The sequence below is a fragment of the Dipodomys ordii genome, unplaced genomic scaffold (assembly GCF_000151885.1).
Source record: "Dipodomys ordii isolate 6190 unplaced genomic scaffold, Dord_2.0 Scaffold10, whole genome shotgun sequence".
NCBI lineage: Eukaryota > Metazoa > Chordata > Mammalia > Rodentia > Heteromyidae > Dipodomys > Dipodomys ordii.
The window spans coordinates 19,561,281-19,579,145 of record NW_012267226.1 but is presented as its reverse complement, the minus strand read 5'-3'; the positions used below and the strand labels follow the sequence as shown (position 1 = coordinate 19,579,145).

Sequence of the window (17,865 nt, the reverse complement as noted above, 5' to 3'; positions counted from 1 at the left end):
AAACAAAGGAGGAGGCTGCAATGCTTGATAAGAAATGTACTCATTATCTTGCCCATGTAATTGTAACCCCTCTGTACAGTATGTTCACAAAAAATAAAAATTAAAAAGAAGTTAGTCCCTGCTCAGGCCCCAAACTACTTAGAATTGGAGAAGAAGAAGTGGAAAAGGAGGAGGAGGAGAAGGAAGAGGAGGAGGAGGGGGGGGGAAGAAGAAGAAGAAGAAGAGGAAGAAGCAGCAGCAACAGAGCAGCAGCAGCAGCAGCAGGGCACTGGTGGCTCACGCCTGTAATCCTAGCTACTCAGGAGGCTAAGATCTGAGGATCGCAATTCAAAGCCAGGGAAGGAAAGGCCATGAGACTCTTATCCCCATTTAACTACCAGAAAACTGGAAGTGGCACTGGGGCTCAACTGATAGAGCACTCACCTTTAGCTGAAGAACTCGGGGACAGCGCCCAGGCGCAGAGTTCAGGCCTTACAACTGACCAGAGAGACAGAGAGAGAGAGACAGAGAGAGAAGATGTGGAAAAGGAGTATGTAAGGATTCGATGGAAGCAGGTAAAAGGACTAACACAAAATTGAAGGTATCATTGATTAAGAATAAGTAACTACCTGGGTGTCAGCAGCTCATGCCTATAATCCTAGCTACTCAGGATGCTGAGATTGAGGATCACAGTTCAAAGCCAGCCTAGCCAGGAAAGTCCTTGAGACTCTCATCTCCAACTGACCACTAAAAAGTTGAAGTGGAACTGTGGCTCAATTGGCAGAGTGCCATCCTTAAGCAAAAAAGCTAAGAGACAGTGCCCAGGCCCAGAGTTCAAGTCCCGGTAATAGCACAAAAAAATATACATAGATACATAGATAGATCTTAACAATCTGAAGAAAAGTGCATTGTAAAAGCTTTTTTTGTTTGTCTTTTTGCAAAAGATTCTAATCTCATAAGAAGTGACAAGCCACACTACTGGGAAAGAGAAATAATGCAGGAGAACTTGTGCGGCAACGAAGTAAACCACTCATCCCACCCCCAATAACTCCACCCCATCTCCGCTAGGACAGCTAACAGGAAAAGGAATCCATTCATAACATCAAAATTGAAGATAAAACACGCAGGAATAAATCCAAACTGTGTAAAATCTTTACAATGCTTCACAGTTAAAAAGAAAAGAGACAAAAAAAAAAAAAAGAGCATCAGTGGCTCATTCCTGTAATCCTAGCTACTCAAAAGGCTGAGATCTGAGGATCATGGTTTCAAAGCCAGTCTGGGCAGGAAAGTCTGTGAGACATTTATCTTTAACTAACCACCAAAAAAGACAAAAATGGAGCTGTTGCTCAAGTGGTAGAGAACTAGCCTTGAGTGAAAAAGCTCAGGGACAGTTCCCATGCCCTCAGTTCAAATCCCAGGACTGGAAGACTCAAATCTGACAAAATGCCAATAACTGTCAAATCAATGTACAAATCCAATACAATCCCATTCAGGCTCCCTATGAATCTAACATTCTGAATCTTAATTCAAATAAATGGGAAAAATGAGAAAAAAATTAGAAAGGAAAATTATTAAAGAGTTATGTGATAGAAGTGGTTGTCCCTCAAGAAATATGCATTGGAAGTTTGGTCCCCAGTGTGGTGATGGCTAAGAGATGGTGGAACCTCTGGGAAATAGGGACCAGGACTTAGGAGGTAGCTACAGTTGTGGAGTGCTTACCTAGCAAGTACAGGCCTTGGTGGTCCATGCCTTTAATCCTAGCTAAATGAGAGGGAAAGATCAGGAGAATCAAGGTTCAAGGAAAAAAAGTTATGGAGACTCCCATCTCAGCCTATAAAAAGCTGGGTGATATGGCATATGCCTATCATCCCAGGAAAAAGCATAATAGGAGGATAGTGATCCAGGTCAAACCAGGCATAAACAAGAGACCCTATTTGAAAAGTAATGAAAGGAAAAGGGAAGGAGGGAGAAGATGAGAGGAAAAGAGGAGGGGAGAAGAGATGATGGCCTGAATCCTGTGTCCATTAAAGAAAGTATTTGTAGTTAGAATTTTTCCCACAAAGAAAACCTTGGGGCCCAGATGACTGCATTGGTAAACTCTATCAAATACAGAAGGAAAAAATAGCAATCTTACACACGCTTGTCCAGAAAACAAAAGCAGGAATTCACAAATCATTCCATGAAGCCAATATTATATTGAAACAAGAAGAAAACATTATTAGAAAAATGATACTGTAGGCCAATTTGCCCCCTGGACATAGAGGCAATAATATTTAACAGAATTTTAGAAAATGAAATCCCATAAAACATAAAAAGGATAATATATCACGAAGAAATAGAGTTGATACTAAGAATATAATTAGTTTAACCTAAGAACATCAATCAGTACAACTTATATGAACAGACCAGAAAAAGGGAAAAAAATTCCTATGATCCTAACAGATGCAGAAAAAAATATTGTGAAAATCTAACAACCATTCCTGCTTTAAACTCTCAGCAAGCTTGGAAGAGAAGAAAACTTCACCTGACAAAGGTCATTTGCAAAAACCCTATAGCTAATAGCTATTTAGCAAGAAAAGACTGCATGCTTTCTCTCTTAGAGCAGGAACAAGGCAAAGATATGCTGTTGGCATTTGTATTTATAAATAATACCAAAGGCTCCAGCCAAGACATTAAGGAAAGAAATAGGAAAAAAAGGTAACCAGATTAGTAAGGAAGCAGTAAAAATGTCTCTATTCCCAGAAGACATTACCATCTCTAGCAAACCTTATAGGAAAAAAAAGAAAAGAAAGGCTATTAGACTTGACATAATTGAGTTGAGCAAGATCAATATACCAAAAAACAATTTTACCTCTGCATAAAAGCAAGAAAACAATTGGAAATTGAAAATATATCACTTATAGAAGCATCCAAAATATGAACTATATAGGGATAAATCTGAGAAGATAATGAGACATGTACACAAAAACTATAAAGTATTTCTTAGAAATAATAAGGAAAATCTAAATGGAAAATAGATCATGTTAATTGATTTAAAGATTCAATATTAAGATGTCAATTCTCCCCCAATTCACTTATGTGCAATTCCAATCAAAATCCTAACAGAAATCAACAATTCTAAAATTGATGCGGAAATACAAAGCACCTAGAATCTGACTTTGAAAATGATAATGGGAGGGACTGGGAAGGTGGCTCAGTGGTAGAGTGCTTGCCTTGCATGCATGAGGCCCTGGGTTTGATTCCTCAGCAGCACATAAGCAAAAAGAAAAAAAGCCAAAAGTGACACTGTGGCTCAAGTGGTAGAGTGCTAGCCTTGAGCTGAAGAGCTGAGGGACAGCACCCAGGCCCAGAGTTCAGGCCCTATGACCAGACCCAAAAATAAATAAATAAATTTTAAAAAAGAAAATGATAATGGGAGGATTTACCCTAAATGATTTCAAGATTTATTAAAAAGCTACAATAACCAAGACAGTATGTGAGCCAGGCACTAGTGGCTCATGCCTGTAGTCCTAGGTACTCAGGAGATTGAGATGTGAGAATCGAGTTCAAAGCCAGCCCAGGCAGGAAAACCTGTTAGACTCTTATCTCCAATTAACCAACAGAAAAGCCAGGTGTGGCAAAAAAACTAAGGGACAGTATCTCGGCCCTGAGTCCAAGCCCCAGTACCAACACAAAATAAGATATAAATACAAATATAGACAGAATGTACTTGTATAAAAATAAACAGATCAATAGAAGAGAACAGAGAATCCAAAAATAGACCCTCATAAATGTGGTTTGTCTTGAAAATACCTAAATCTCCTTCAATGGAACAGTTAACCTGGGGATGGTGTACACATCTGTAATCCCAGTAATCAGGAGGTTTAAGCAATTGGATTGTAGTTTGAGGTCAGACTGGACTACATAGCAAGATCATCTTAAAATCAAAGCAAAGCTCAAGTGGTAGAGCACTCACCTTGAGCTGAAGAACTCAGGGATAGTGCCCAGGTGCAGAGTTCAAGATCCACATACGGAAAAAAAAAAAAAAAATCAAAGCAAGCTGGGCACCAGTGGCTCGTAACTATAATACTAGCTACTCAGGAGGCCAGGATCTTAGAACTGTGATTCCAGGGCAGCCTGAGCAAAAAGCCCTCAAGATGCTTACCTCCAAAACCAGAAAAATGCTAGACTAGAGGTATAGCTCAAATAATAAAATGCCAGTTGTGAGCCAACAAGTCAAGCAAAATCACAAGGTCCTGAGTTCAAGCCCCAGTACCAACGCAGGAAAAAATAAGGTAGAGTAAGACATAGTGGTTCATGCCTATAATCCCAGCACTTTGGGAAACTGAGGCAGAAGGATTCTGAGTCCTAAGCTAACCTTGGCTATAGAGCAAGACCCTGCCTAGGGCTGGTGGTGTGCACAAGTGGTAGAGTGTCTTGCCTTTCCTGAGTTCAATCCCTAGCACCAAATAAATTAATTTTTTTAAAAACCTTGTCTAAACAATTAAAACAGGAATGAAGTGGTCTTACGTCCTACTGCATCTACTGACATAGAAGAATAGTGCCTATAATATAGCATTTAACACTTAACATGTAACAGGTCTGAAAGGAATTTACCAACTAACAGTAATGACCCTTGGTAAAGAGACCAGGGTGGAAGATAACATGTACAGGCAAGCTCTTAAGTTTTTTCTATTATTTTTAACAATAAAAATTAGAAATAAAAAAGGTGACATTGTCCGAAAATGAAATGTACTCATTACCTGACTTATGAAGTAGTAACGCCTCCGTATAACACTTTAATAATAACAATAAAATCCTATTTAAAATTTTTTAAATAATTCATGCTCTTCCTACAGGACAAGGGCGTGTTAGCCACCATGGCAGGTACCTGGAGGCAACTGGCACAAAGCCTGTCACACAGCTGTCCCGTAACCAATGACAGCTCCCTAGTACCTTTTAAGTTTACCCTAAAAACACCACCACCAGTCCTGAGCACTTGCAATACAGTGTGAAGTGCTGCCAGATCACCCACACGAAAGATGTGAAATTGGAGAGGGTCCACAGCAGGCAAGGCCATGAAAAAGCTCTAGAGAAGCAGGAGCCACCAGTAAAGAAAAGCTCAAAGGATGAGAATCCTGCAGCTAAGAAGAGGGAAGTGACGATCACAGTTACTTTGAAGTACAGCCATCAGGTTAAATAGTTCAGGTAAGAAAAGGATGACTTCACCTTGTGCATCAAACTGTACCTCCTCAGTCTGAGAGGCGATCCCTAAAGCTCCAGAAGACAAGCATATGGCAACCACAGAAAGCACACTGAAGGATCAAAAGTAAGCTTATGGCTCTTGATTTTAGGGAGATAATTTGGAGCAAACACTGAGCATGAGGTGAGGATGAGGTGGTGAAGAGAAAGCAGAGCAACAGGCGGCATAAAGTGTGGTGTTAAACGGGAGAGGGTGCGGTCTTCACCCACAACATGGAAGGAGTCTGAGCACAACCACCGCAGCACCTCACCAGGAACCTCTGCTTTCCTGAGAGAACCTGAACCCAAAGCACTCGAAAATACAAAAAAAAAAAAAAAATCCATGAATATGATGCTATTAGGAATAGGTTGTAGAAATCCATGGTTGCCAAGGGAGACAGAAACCATCTGCCAGTCTGCACAGACTCACTACAAACCCCTCTGGCACCAGTGTCCACCTTGGACATGGGAAGGCGGCGCAGAGTGCAGGAATATCAATGACTCTTGCCCTCCTCAGCACCAGACACTGGTGCCAGAGGACTGAGCCAGAGCAGCAGCTCTGTGTTCCAAGGGTAAGTGCTGGACTCCAGAACAGGGACCAGCAAGCCAGCCTGCCTCAGGTCTCCTGGCAGAGAAATGACACCATGCCGTCTCTGATCATGCTGGCCAGCCTTGTTAAAGGTGATCTCCAGGGTCAAGCCCCTCTGCCTCTAGCAGGTGAGAGAAGCCACGCTCACTATCACTCACCATGGTTTCCACTCCACAGGCAACGGGGCCACGATGCCCTCTCGAGCCAGCCACATCAGTTCTGGTTCCTTGACGGGATCGATACCAATCTCTCGGGCAAATTCAAGAATTTCTGCAAAGAGGAGAGGCAAAGGGGTAAAAAGGTAAAAGACATAAAAGGGTAAGAAAGGGGATGGAAAGAAGAAAAAAATCACAATCAATCCTTTACCAACCTTGCTTTTATGTTTCAAATTTTGTTCAGTAAGAAAAGTATGTCTTACTGAAGAAAATATAAGCAATACATAGGCATATATAAGGCATACGTTTTCCTACATCCTCATTTATAAAGGGCACACATGAATTATGTCATGTTATCTCCATACTCCCAAGAATACAATCTGAAGCCAAGTCTAACAAAGGCAAAAAAAAAAGAAAGAAAGAAAAAAGAAACCAAAGCTTCATGGTGCCTGAGGCCTCAGGAAGAGCCCAAAGCCACAGGCAAACCATCCAGGATGAGGGCATTTTACCAAAAGGAGATAAGCCCTCCTAAGATTTGCAAAAGCCTTTGTCCCCCAAACAACTACAGCACTTAGAAAGTTGAGGCAAAAAGATAGAAAGTTCAAGGCAGTCGGGCACTGGTGGCTCACGCCTGTAATCCTAGCTACTCAGGAGGCTGAGATCTGAGGATCACAGTTCAAAGCCAGCCTGGGCAGGAAAGACTGTGAGACTCCTATCTCCAATAAACCACCAGAAAACCGGAAGTGGCGCTGTAGCTCAAATGGTAGAGCACTCGCCTTGAGCTGAGGAGCTGAGGGACAGTGCCCAGGCCCAGAGTTCAAGCCCCACGACCAACAAAATAAAAAAAAAAGAAAGTTCAAGGCAATCCTGAGCTATCTAGTTAGACTGTCTTTAAAAAAAAAAAAAAAAAAAAAGGAAGAAAGAAAGAAAAGAAACACAGGGATAATAACAGTAATAATCCTGACTCACAGAGGTGTTTATGAGGGTTATAAGGTAATAAAGTCTATACAAATACAAAACAGAGACTGACACATAGTAATACTAAATAAATAGCCATAATCATGACACTGCTTTAAAAAAAAAAAAAAACTCAGTTCTTGGGCTGGGAATGTGGTTTAGTGGTAGAGTGCTTGACTAGTATGCATAAAGCCCTAGATTTGATTCCTTAGTACCAATAAACAGAAAAAGCCAGCCAGAAGTGGTGCTGTGGCTCAAATGACAGAGTGCCTTGAGCAAAAGAAGCTCAGTTCAATCCCCAGGACTGGCAAAAAAAAAAAAAAAAAAAACTCAGTTCTTAAGAAACTGGGTTAGGGAATGGTCATGATTGTTCACTTCTGTAAATCTCAGCTACTTGGGAGTCAAAGATCAAGAGGATCGCCGGGCGCTGGTGGCTCACGCCTGTAATCCTAGCTACTCAGGAGGCTGAGATCTGAGGATCGCGGTTCAAAGCCAGCCCGGGCAAGAGAGACCGTGAAACTCCTATCTCCAATAAACCACCAGAAAACCGGAAGTGGCGCTGTAGCTCAAGCGGTAGAGCGCTCGCCTTGAGCTGAAGAGCTGAGGGACAGCGCCCAGGCCCAGAGTTCAAGCCCCACGACCGACCAAAAAAAAAAAAAGATCAAGAGGATCTTGGTTTGAGATCAGCCCCAGGAAAAAGGTTATTTAGACCCTCATTCAAAACAAATAACCCAGGGCTGGGAAGTTGGCTCAGTGGTAGAGCGCTTGCCTTGCATGCCTGAGGCCCTGGGTTCGATTCCTCAGCACCACATAAGCAAAAAGAAAAAAGCCGGAAGTGTTGCTGTGGCTCAAGTGGTAGAGTGCTAGCCTTGAGCTGAAGAGCTGAGGGACAGCACTCAGGCCCAGAGTTCAGGCCCCACGACTGGACCCAAAAAAAAAAAAAAAAACAAATAACCCAAAGACATGGTAGCATGCACCTGTAGTGCCTACTCAGTGGGGTATAGATAGGCACATCTTGGCCCAATCCTGTCCTGGGTAAAAACACAAGACCCTATCTGAAAAATATCTAAAGCATAAAAGGGCTGAGGCTGGGGTTCAAGTGGTAGACCACCTGTTCAGAAAGCATGAAGCTCTTAGTTCAAATCCTGGTACCACCAAAAAGAAAACAGTTGCCCTGGCTTCAGGACACATTGTATTTCACAAAAATCCCCTATGTGTTTTCATTTAAAACTAATGATCCAACTCAGGAACAAATGTTCTCTGTGAAGGGGAAGACAGTAAATATCATAGGCTATGGAGGTCATTCTGTTACCACCACCACAACATCAAAGCATGAAGGCAGCCACAGATAACACAGAAGCAAGTATGGCTGTTTTCCAATATAATTTTATTTACCAAAACAGTTAATGTGGCAACTTAGGCCCCATGGACTAACTTGGAATATACTGAACAGCCCGGTGCATGTACCAGACATAATACCTGCCCTCAAAGCACTGCACAAGTCTCTCACCTTGCTCACTGGGAATGTAGGTCTCGTCATAATCTTCCTCCAAAACCAGCTGGTCTCCTATGCAGATGGGTCGTCCGGCCATGACTGGTCTGGGCTTGGATACCTAAAACATAGATCCCACCAAAGAGAAAAACAGTGAGCTAGGTCACAGAGCACCTAGATCAGACTAGCCCCAGCAAGCCAGCATGGCCAGAGACTCTCTGCATGCACAAAGATAGTGGGGTTGGGAACTCAAGCCTTATGGGCTCCATATTAGGAAAGTTCCCCAAGATGTCCCTCCCAGAAATATGACCCCCTAGACAGGAGGAAAAAAATTAAGAGCATAGAACCCCAAGTGGAAAACCCCAGAGGTACCAAGACACCAGAACCCCATTTATCAACAACCCGGAGTGCAGTCACACCATCACACCCACCACTGCCTGGGGAGCCTGCCATCCAGGGGAGAAAGCATTTACACCTGGAGAAGGCAGAAGGGAAAAAGGTTCCTGCTCCAGGATGTACTGATAAAGAGTACCAAACTCCCGAGGTAGGATGGGGAAGGCATCCTAGGCAGGGAGCTTCTAGCAGCTCCACTTGTGGCACGTGGATTAACAGTAGACATGGCAGGGACTGGCATGGGGAGCCTGCACACTGTTGTTAAAGAGCCTGTCCCTGCCCTGTAGCAAAGCAGAGACACTAGGGCTTAGGGGGGAGGGAGGGAGGAAGAGGGACAGTCGATCTGTCAGGCCAGGAACTCTGATAGGACTGCTATGGCTAGACTGGAGAAATGAGAAGCTCGTTTTCTTAGGAAAACCACTTGAAAATGCTGCCATCTAAGTGAAAAATGATGAGGCTTGAACTAGGACAGAGGCAGCAAGAATGGAGAAGGGAGAGACACCATGGACACAGGGCTAGGATGTAGGGAAGACAAGAAAGAAGTCTCAATGGTGGTGTCCCTCCAAATACTGAAGCCCTGTTTTGCAATGTGACATTATTAGAGGGAGGGTCATTGGGAGGAAGTTAATTAAATGAAGTCATCAAGGTGGACCCTCAGTGGATAGGATTAGTGTTCTTATAAGAAGTTGCTGAGCGGCCTGGGAATGTAGCTTAGTGGTAGAGTGCTTGCCTAGCATGCATGAAGCCCTGGATTCGATTCCTCAGTACCACATATCCAGGAAAAGCCAGAAGTGGTGCCGTGGCTCAAGTGGTAGAGTGCTAGCCTTGTGCAAAAAGAGTTCAGGGACAGCGCCCAGCTCCTGAGTTCAGGCTCCAGGACTGACCACACACACACACACACACACACACACATGACCACACACACACACACACACACACACACACACACGTTGTTGAGCAATCAGAACTTTCTTTCTCTGCCAAGTGTTAACACGAAAAATACAGGAACTAGGATTTCTGTTTTTTAAGTTACCCTTCATATGACACTGCTATAGTAGCCTGAAGAGTCCTTCTTGAATCCAAGGTTTCTAGTTCTAGGGAGGGGGTGGTACTAGATTTCTAAGTGACCACTGGTACAATTCTATATATGTGCTAGAATCATATACAGGAGGTCATATATGTGGTCCAGGCATGAAGGGGGAAAGGGAGCAGGGGGAGAGGGAATGAAAGACTCTATCTGACAAATAACTAAAGCAAAAAGGATAGATGCATATCTTCAGTGGTAGAGCACTTATCTAGCAACATGAGACCTTGTGTTAAAAACTCCAGTATTAGCCAGGCAGTGGTGGCTCACGCCTGTAATCCTAGCTACTCAGGAGGCTGAGATGTCAGAGGTTCAAAGACAGCACGGCAGGAAAATGGACTCTTATCTCCAATTATCCACCAGAAAATGGGAAGTGGTGCTGTCGCTCAAAGCAGTAGAGCACTAGCCTTGAGCAAAGGAGCTTAGGGGCAGTTTCCAGGCCCAGAGTTCAGGACCCATGATTTAAAAAAAAAAAAAAAAAAGCATAACAGAAATGAACCAGGAACCTGGGCAGTAAGTGAGGTACCTCATAGCTTAAGGAGCCACCTGAACCTTTAATCCTCTTAAGGAGAGAAAGACAAGAAAGGTGCCCAAGGACAAAGAGAACTGGATAGTGACCCAACACTAGGGCAATCAAACACTCTACACAAAGCACTGTATTACCTATGCCACAGAATGTGAGAAAAGTCTACATGTGAGAAGTATCACCTATCCCTAGACACTTCCCACCTGGAAAGCAAGGGTCAGGTATAGTGTTCGTCCTTATGGCCTAAGGCCTAATTAACTATATGTGTAACTATCCATATTTAACTATTAAAGGCCAGGATGAATCTAGAAACGCTGGATTTGTGGATTATCCAAAATTCAAACAAATCTACCAGAAAAAGAAATTAAAAGATGGTGAACACTTTCTTTCCTGGTTTCTGAGAAGAGCAAGAAGTTGCAGGAAAGAGGAGTGTGGCTAGTAGAGACCACTAGCTTGTTGAACTATTTATTATCTGCTATGCATCTGTCAAGTTTATTTCCAGGCACTGACAATGTAGCAATGACTAAACACAGATTCTGTCATCACTCTCCTGAGCTACCATCTAGTGAGGATTGCTTGACCAGTGCCAGATAAGCGGATCTTTAAAAATGGCTCACATCTGTAATCTTGTCTACTCAAGAGGCTGAGATCTGAGAAACAAAATCTAGACCATGGGAAAAATCCAAGAGATTTTTTTTATCTCCAGTTAACTAGCAAAAAGCCAAAATTCAAGGTGTGGCTCAAGTAGCAAAGTGCCAGCGTAAGCAAGAAAAGCTGAGTTTAAGTTCTGGTACCAGCACAATTAAGAGAGAGAGTACAAGCATTGGAAGAAATGAGCCTGAGTCAGGGCTAGGAAGGTGGCTCAGTGGTAGAGTGCTTGCCTTGCATGCATGAGGCCCTGGGTTCAATTCCTCAGCACCACTTAAGCAGGAAGTGGTGCTGTGGCTAAAGTGGCAGAGCAGTAGCCTTGAGCTGAAGAGCTGAGAGACAGAGCCCAGGACCAGAGTTCAGGCCCCACGACGACCAAAAAAAAAAAACAAAAAAAAAAACTAAGAATGAGCATGTAGTGTAGATGTAGAAGTTGAAAGAATTCTAGCAACCATTGGGATTACAAAGTAGAAAGGAGGCCAGCTGGAAGGAGATAGTCTAGGTAAGAGCTGGTAGCAACTTGGACTAAAGTTGTAATCGAGAGGGCAGAAGTGTGAGACGAGTCAGATGTTAGTGGCTCATACCTGTAATCCTAGCTACTCAACAGGCTGAGATCTGAGGATCATGGTTGGAAGTCAGTCCAGGAAGAAACATACAAAAGATTCCCATCTCCAATTAACCAAGAACTGGAGTGGTAGTTCAAGTGGTGGAATACCAGCTAATAGCAACACACACACTTACACACACACACACACACACTCACACACACACACACTCACACACACACACACACACACACACACACACAGAAGGCAGACCTTAGGTAATTATGACAAATAACACGTGAGAAAATTTCCCTCCACACTTAGGACTGAGAGGGACATGCCAGCCAATCATGTCACAAAGATGTGGCCTCAACACTGTACTGCAGGTAGCAGTCACTAACAGTTCAGGTGACACCTCATGGGGTGTACTTGCTACTTGCCTGGACTGTGCCCATCAGGGGCTTTAAGAGCTGCTGGGGAAGGTCACTAAACTGCACCCATCCATTTCCGGTCAATCCAAACATCCAGGAGATGGAGTAAAATACTTGAGAAACAGAGAAGGACGAACAGATCCGTGAGACCAGAGAGGTTGGGGGTGATGATCACGAGGCAGCTCTAAACTCAGTCTGGTTGGGGAGACTTGGACTGAAGAGACGGTGACTGGGGCGAGGAGGGGGGGGTGGCTGCAAAAGTCTAGGAAAGCAGAAGAGACTCAAGTCGCGGAAGGCGGGTGAAGAAAACGGTTACAGAAGGGGAGACAGATTCTTCAATCAGTGCAAAGAAAACGGCGAAAGAACAAGAAACAAACTTTTCAACTGCCCCAGCTGGCAGGCAATGGCATCAGGCTGGGCTAGCCCGGGACGGGCCGACGACGAGGAGAGGAGGACCCCCGACCCCCACCCCGCACCCCACCCGCCACACACACACACACACACACACACACACACACACACACACGGCGCCCCACGCACAAGAGAAGGTCTCCGGCAAGGCCACAGGCCGGGCCTCGCTCCCTGACTCGGGGGCAGGACGAGCCGATGGGCGCCGCCGCGAGCCCTCCTGCCCGCTGGCCCGCCGCCCGGCCTCGCGCCCGGCCCGGCCCGGCCCGCCGCCGCTCCCTCCCGTCTTCCCCAGTTCCCGCCCACACTCGTGCAAACCCCTCCGCGGGCACACCCGAGTGCCTCCTTTCCCCGCCACACCACGCCACGCCACCTCACCTCTGCCCCAGGGGCTCCTCACCGGTCCCCCTCCTGGAGAGGATCCCAGAGATAAATCTACGCCGCCTCCCCGGCACCACCCCGGCTCCCCTGGCTTCCAGGGACGCCGGGGTGTTGCCCTGTGGCGACCAACAACCACTTCCGGAAGGATGCTAGCCTAGCAACGGAGAGTCCCGCCCCTAACCGGAGCCAATAGGTAGCTGGCTGAGAGCTCTGGTAGCGGATTGGTTTTAGGTCCCGTCAAATTATCCAGAAATGAGGCACGTTTTCCCGTTGCACGATGGGAGTTGTAGTTCAAGATAGTTGATAGGTATAGTCTCCACTAGGAGTTAAATGGAGTTCTGTATTTTAGATGTGGGAATGTCTTCCAGTTCAGGGAAGGACTACTCATAATAGTATCTATTGATCATAACTCTCAGAAGTATCGTTAGTATCCAATTACTATCTAGTAAATAACAGTGTTTAACAAAAATCAACCCATTTACTGGACTTTTATTAAACCAAAGAAATGTGAATATAAGGGTCTCAATACTCCCCCACACCTACTGCATCCTCTACTCTAGCCCTCAAATAAAATACAAGAAATGGGTTACCTGTGCTCTGATATATCAATGAACTGACCAGGATGAATTAAGAGAACTAAGCTGGGCCCAGGTGCTCACGCAGCTAATCCTAGCTACTCAGGGGGCTGAGATCTGAGGATCGCAGTTCAAAACCAGCCTGTGCAGAAAAGTGCCTGTGAAACTCTTATCTCCAATAAACTACTTAAAAAAGCCAAAAGAGGCACTGAGGCTCAAGTGGTAGAGTGCTAGCCTTTAGCACAAAGAGGCTCAGGGACAGCACCCAAGCCCTGAATTCATGCCCCAGGACTGGAGAAAAAAAAAAAAAAGAATTAAGAGGACAAGTTTCTATTACCCATCTATTCACCAGAACACAGGGCTTAGTTTGTATATCTGCAAGATGGGGACAATAGGAACTGTCATTTATTTTAGAGTCTATAACAGAAGAAAAAAATGACATAATGTATGGACAACCCGCCACATATCCTGTCTAGCAGAAGGACTCATAGTAATATAATTCCAAAGAGCTTCTGTTTTGCTTATATGGGGGGAAAAAAACTTTTCTCTCCTGTGTGGCCAGTCTCCATAATAAATGGAGCAAGGACAGCTTCAGATACTCTGCGAATAGGAAAATAGAAACAGAAAAGTGGAGATGTCTCATTGCTAGTTGAAGAGGAGGCAATAAGGCCAAGTATCCGATAGCCAGGACATGTAGGACTTGAACTCATGGCCTAGGCACTGTCCCTTTGATTTTTTCACTCAAGTCTAACTCTCTACCTAGTTCCACTTACAGCTTTTTTCTGGCTAATTAGAGATGAGTCTTACAGACATTTCTGTCTGGGCTGGCATCAAACTGTGATCATCTTTAGATTTCAGTCTACTGAGTAACCAGGATTACAGGTATGAGTCACCAGTGCCCATCTAGGGATATGTTTTTTTAATTTCAAACTTTTTTGCCATAGTTCAACCTGTGTTTCCTCTAATCCCACTGCAGTTGATTCTTTTCCAGATTATTTTAATTGGTCCTCCTTCCTGTCCTCACTCCTTAAAAGTCTCACTAAGGCCCTGAGTTCAAACCACCTAAATAAACAAAGAAATTTACTAGACACTATGTTGAATATGAACTACACAACTTGTAGGTGTGGACAGGAAGGAAAAACTGAGAGATAGCAAGGGAAGGGGTGTCATTGTCCAAAAAAGACATGTACTCTTTACCTGACTTATATAACTGTAACCTCTGTATATCATCTTTATAAAAACAATAAGCCGGGCGCCGCTGGCTCATGCCTGTAATCCTAGCCACTCAGGAAGCTGAGATCTGAAGATAGTGGTTCAAAGCCAACTGGGGCAGGAAAGTCCGTGAGACTTTTATCTCCAATAAAACACTAGAAAACCAGAAGTGGCACTGTGGCTTAAGCAGTAGAGTGCTCGCCTTAAGCTGAAGAGTGCAGGGACAGCGCCCAAGCCCAGAACTCAAGCCCCACAACCGACCAAAATGATAATAATAATAATAATAATAATAAATAAGTAGTCTTACTAAGGAGCCAAAGGAACCATTCTGGGAAGTACACCAGATCATCCACTACAGACCTTATAAATCAGGGACTTCAAAACACCATGGGGGGTGGGTGGGGGAAGGGATAGTCATGGAGATGGGAGGGCAGGGATGGTAGGGGAAAAACAGAGGAGGAGGCAATAATGCTTGATAAGAAATGTACTATTACTTTGCTCATGTAACTGTAACCCCTCTGTATGGTATTTTCACAATAAAAAAAAACTTATTAAAAAAACACCATTTGTGGGCTGGGAAGGTGGCTCAGTAGTAGAGTGCTTGTCTCGCATGCACAAGGCCCTGGGTTCGATTCCTCAGCACCACATAAGCAGAAAAAGCCAGAAGTGGTGCTGTGGCTCAAGTGGTAGAGTGTAGGTTTGAGCAAAAAGGAGCTCAGGGACAGTGCCCAGGCCCTCAGTTCAAGCCCCAGGACTGGCAAAAAAAAAGAGTGGAGGAGCACTAGCCTTGAGCACAAAAGCTCAGGGACAACACCCAGGCCCTCAGTTCATTCCCATGGCCAACAGCAAGGGAAAAAAAAAAAAAAGAAAGAAAAGCTTAACTTTTGTCAGGAATGATGGTCCAGACCATTAATCTCAGAAACTCAGAAGTCTAATGCAGGAATATTGTCAAGGACCTAGGATACACAATGAGACCTGAGTAAAAAATAACCATGACATTTGTCCTTAACATGGGTTCCTAGGTAATAAACTACAGGATGCTGTGAGATCTATGGAGTTATCCACAGTGATGAGCAAGTCACATTTTAACAGGTTCCCCCCATAGGTTCATACTTAGAAATGTGAAAGCCCATTTATCAAGGGCTCTCAGACAAACATACAATTAAGAAAGTAAGTCTTTGGGGGAACATAAGAAAAATGACACATACCAAATCAGTAGTGAAGAGAGGAATTCTCACTCATCATAAATCTTCTTCTATTAAGGCTTTTTAATGAAACTCAGGAAACACGCAGACTGGACTACTTAAATATTTGGAACTTCCATCGAATCAGAAGTACCACAACACATTAGTAGTCCAATTCTGGCTCTTCCACTCAGTAAGTGGAAACCCACAGGCTCATTTCTTAACCTTCCTGGGATGTCTCATTTCCTCATTTGCAAAATAGGATAATAAGAATATGACTTCAAGATGTAGGAAACAATGAAGTACTCCATGTAAAGCACTTAGAATGGTCTGTGGTGTGTTGTAAATCCCAGATGTGCATGTGTCTGGGGTGGGCCATTATTTCCTTTGCTCTACTTCACTAATGAATTTCTTGGTCTCTATCTCAATGTGCCCTAACATTCTTCTTTGCAACATCACCCCCAATCCATACCCAAGGGCTAGGTAGAGGCATCCTCCCTTTGGAAGACCTTCCTAGACCTCACTGTAACATATCACACACACACACACACACACACACACACGAGCTGCATGCTACAGATTGAACCCAGGGCCTTGAATATGCACAGCAAATGCTCTACCTCTGAGCCATCCCTTAGTCCCTTATGTTTGTTTAGCTGAAGTCTAATCACATCATTGCTAGGATTTTTCTTTCATATCATATAATCTGCAAATAATGATCCTTTTGCTTTCCAATATTTATACCACTTGTTCTATTTGCTTACTGTATTAACTTGGCCAGACTAATCTAAACCCTATGGAATAACAGTGGTGATAATGACCTTCCTTTTCCTAAGCCCAAATCAGCGAGAATAACCTTAGCATTGTGTGTGTGTGTGTGTGTGTGTGTGTGTGTGTGTGTGTGTGTGGTACTAGGGCTTGAACTCAGGGCCTGGATGCTGTCCCTTAGATTTTTACCCAAGGCTAGCACTCTAACACTTAACCTTGACTACATCCTCATTTCTGGCTTTTTTGGTGGTTAACTGGAAATAAGAGTCTCACAGATTTTCTTGACTGGGCTGGTTTTGAATCATTATCCTCATATTTTACCTTTTAGTAGCTGGGATTGCTGGTGTAAGCCACCAATGCCCAGTATCTCTCTCTCTCTCTCTCTCTCCCCCCCCTCTCTCTCACCCTCTTCTCTCTCTAACCCCCTCTCTCTTTCTGCTTTTCTTTTGTCTATAATAGAGTTTGAACTCAGAGCGTTACCATCCTGAGTAGCCAGAATTACAAGCATAAGGCATCAGCAGCAAACATTAGCTTTCTTTTTCCCCCTGCCAGTTGTAGGGCTTGAACTCAGGGCCTAGTACTGTCTCAAGGCTAGTGCTCTATCACTTCTACCACTTTGAACCATAGTGCCACTTCTGGTTTTCTGGGGATAATTGAACATAAAAGTCTCACAAACTTCCCTGTCCCAGTTGGCTTTGAATCACAATCCTGAGAATCACAGCCTCCTGAGTAGCTAGAATTGCAGGAGTGAGCCACCCGTGCCTGGCTAGCTTTCTTAACATATGTTTTCTAGACTATCATAATTAGTATTAATTATTAGTATCATCATTGCTTTTGTTTTGTTTTTGTCTAAGACCAGGATGCAAACTCGCTGATGCTTGCTTTTGCTCATTGGCTGGGCTCTACCACCTGAGCCATGCCTCCCTTTTTAAAAAAAAATGAGAATGACTACTGGTTTTTTAAATATAATTTTATTATTATGGCTACTGGATTTTCTCAAGGTCTTTCCATGCTTGATAAATAATGCGATGACACAATCATAAAGCTTTTTCTCCTTTAAGCTACTAAAGCTCTACAGCTCTTCATCTTAAGCTCTTTTCAATTAATACGCTGACACGTCTTGGAGCGATAACACTTCAAAGCTTTCCACAGCCATTTATCCTTGGCCTGGTAGACTGGCGGTGCAGGAAGCAGGGAGGGCGGGTCCTGAGGACCCAGACAGAGAAGACTGGGCTGGCTCCTATCTGCCCACAGATTGCAGACTTGGGAGGTGGGGGGAGAGAACACACAAAAACAAAACACACCGACTGCACATTCC

At 44.0% G+C, this 17,865-nt stretch overlaps 1 protein-coding gene across 9 annotated transcripts in view; it reads right to left on the bottom strand.

The window, feature by feature from the left end:
* Cep164 (centrosomal protein 164kDa) overlaps nucleotides 1-12,908 on the bottom strand; it is a 62,022-nt gene extending 49,114 nt beyond the window's left edge. For 8 of the 9 annotated variants that reach the window (XM_013009867.1, XM_013009873.1, XM_013009870.1 and 5 more), the window contains exons 1-3: nucleotides 12,806-12,907; nucleotides 8,411-8,513; nucleotides 5,947-6,058 (exon numbers count right to left, since the gene is read on the bottom strand). In XM_013009867.1, coding sequence (XP_012865321.1) covers nucleotides 5,947-6,058; nucleotides 8,411-8,492 — 194 coding nt within the window. In that variant the 5' untranslated portion in view covers nucleotides 8,493-8,513; nucleotides 12,806-12,907. Of the gene's footprint in view, nucleotides 1-5,946; nucleotides 6,059-8,410; nucleotides 8,514-12,805 lie in introns of all 9 variants that reach the window. The other variant, XM_013009868.1, reaches the window with a different exon arrangement.
* Nucleotides 12,909-17,865: the final 4,957 nt, after the last annotated feature.